Source organism: Sinocyclocheilus grahami, unplaced genomic scaffold (assembly GCF_001515645.1).
Source record: "Sinocyclocheilus grahami isolate Dianchi unplaced genomic scaffold, SAMN03320097.WGS_v1.1 scaffold26.1, whole genome shotgun sequence".
NCBI lineage: Eukaryota > Metazoa > Chordata > Actinopteri > Cypriniformes > Cyprinidae > Sinocyclocheilus > Sinocyclocheilus grahami.
This window is the reverse complement of record NW_015505205.1, coordinates 2,190,450-2,192,860: the sequence shown is the minus strand read 5'-3', so window position 1 is coordinate 2,192,860 and position 2,411 is coordinate 2,190,450. Positions and strand designations below refer to the sequence as shown.

General features: G+C 48.9%; 1 protein-coding gene across 1 annotated transcript in view; it reads right to left on the bottom strand.

Moving 5' to 3' along the window:
• stxbp4 (syntaxin binding protein 4) overlaps positions 1–2,411 on the bottom strand; it is a gene marked incomplete at its 5' end in the record, with an annotated part of 32,494 nt that overhangs the window by 22,021 nt on the left and 8,062 nt on the right. Inside the window, 2 exons of the mRNA XM_016252297.1 lie at positions 1,251–1,383; positions 1,643–1,772. Coding sequence (XP_016107783.1) covers positions 1,251–1,383; positions 1,643–1,772 — 263 coding nt within the window. The remainder of the gene's footprint in view (positions 1–1,250; positions 1,384–1,642; positions 1,773–2,411) is intronic.

Genomic DNA, 2,411 nt, shown 5'->3' with positions numbered 1-2,411 from the left:
GGGGTGAGATGACTACGCAGCAGAAAAGGCAGCGAACGACTGCCACGGAAAGACACCGTGGAAGAATACACATGTGGGATCACCCGAAGGGGGAATCACTACACACGGGCACCTAGCCCAGCACAAGGGCTGACCTTGGGCATGCACACGAGTGCTGAGCCTGGCGTCTGGCGCTCCGCCACGCCTGACCGCCGAGGGTGCGGGAGGAACTCCACCAGGGTTCGCCATGGGGAACTGAACTGAGGAGCAAAAAAGCCGCACGTATCTGGTCCGTAGAGGGGAATGGCGGAGCAAGCGTGATCGACACCAAACAGGTCCGGTGTTACTGCCTACCTGAGGCGAGGACACGGGCTCTACACGGAGATTATGGAATCTCGCAAACGTGTTAGGCGTCACCCAGCCGGCAGCTCTACAGATGTCTGCTATCGAGGCGCCCCGCGCTAATGCCCAAGAAGATGCCACTCCTTTCGTAGCGTGAGCTCTCACTCCGTGGGGGCAAGGTAACCGTTGGGCCTGGTAAGCTAAGACTATAGCATCCACTAATATTTGTGGGCAAGTCTTTGTTTGGAGACAGCTTTCCCCTTCTGCTGTCCTCCGAAGCAGAGCTGGTCTGAGGTCCTGAAGCTCTGCGTACGGTCCACATAAAAGCGCAGAGCGCGAACGGGACAGAGCAGAGCGACAGCTGGGCTCGGGGCCCCGACCAGAGCCCCGCAGCTGCATTCCCATTGCACATGGCACCCCTGCCCCTGGCAGAGGCATCTGTTGACACAACAACATGGCTGGATACTTGCCCAAGGGACACCCCTGTCCGAAGAAAGGCAAGATCTGCCCACGGGCTGAAGGTCTGGCGGCAGAACGGGGTAACAGGAACCTAAAGACGCCCGTCACTTGTGGAGCTCTTTTAGATATTTGCTCTTTTAGGAAAAAAAGGAAACACTCTTTTAGAGAGAGCGCTGAAGCGCCCAGGGGAGGTTGCGGCGAGACCGCAGAATGGCAGCTGCAGCACGCCAAAGATAAGCAGCACTGAATGGCAACCCCTGCTGACGCGCCGTAACACCAACTCTCGGGCGAGATCCCAATTCGTCAGTCACGACTGACGTAACATAGAACATGACTGACTGAAAGGGAACTGTGTATGTACAAATAAAATAAAAAAATGTTTTGTCAATAACCAGTTTTTCTTTCGAAACTCAGAAACATGATTCTAAATTCAATTTTATAATTTTACAAAATTAGATAATAAAAAATACCTTTTGGCAATCACCTCCCTGTATTATTTCCTGAACGTACACCATTGGCCCCTCTGCACGGTTAGCTCCACCCCTGATGACCAAGCCTAATCCAGTCCCTTTGGCAACACATATCAACTGAATCATACAGTCTCTGCGGAAAGAGAGGTAAACATAAGGGCTTGGATCAACAGCAGAAACAGGGATTTCTCTTTTACTCGGGCTAGGTCAGATGTTTTCAGGCTCAGACTCTTCAATCGGGAAACTATTAGCAGCAACAGAGTGAAAAAGCTGCTAGGTTCTGTCATTTGTTTTGGTAGTAGAATTATTTGAAGTATATACAAAAGGATTGCATAAAAGCACAAGATAAAATATGAATTAGAATTAGAAATCAACAGTCATCTGGTTCTCACGTGCAGACTTGTGGAGGTGGGGAGGTAATGCAGGCAGTGGTGTATACTGTGTTTGGGTCTTTAGGGCTCAGAAGCAGAGGACTGGTTGATCTGGAAGATGAGGAGGAGGAGGCAGTATCGGTGATCTTTCCTAAAGACAAGAGATTTGCTTTTTAATACTTTCAATCACTGCAACTTTTTCACTTAGAACAAGATACACTTAGAATATTTTGTTGTGTAAACACTACTGGGGTCATATGGGGATTTAAATTTGTCCTTTCTCTTTGGAGTGTTACATGCTCTTGGTGCATAAAGAAGATCTGTAAAGTTGCAAAGACTAAAGTCTCAAATCCAAAGAGATATTCTTTATAAAAGTTAAGAGTCAGCCACGCCTACCTAAAACGGCTCGTTCTAACACGCCCCCACATACCTACGTCACGATGTGGGAAGATTTGCATAACACCGCCCAAATGTTCACGCAAAGAAAGAAGGTGTAACTTTTATTCTCGCTGTAGTATTGTTGCCGCCGCTGCCATGCCGTGAAGGCGCTGTGTGATTCATTGTGAAAGCAAAACTACTTTGTTTGGCCTTCCAAAAGAGGACGATATTGCTTCGTCATGCCTGGAGCTGATCCGTGCTGGTTGCTGAGGAAATACAACAACTTTGCGCTGTGGATCGCCGGATCGGCTTTCACCATGGACAAAGCGGAGTCCAGCCCGGGGTCGTCACATGTGGTTGACGCTGTGTTTCGTTGTGAAAGCAAAACTACTTTGTTTGGCCTTCCAAAAGA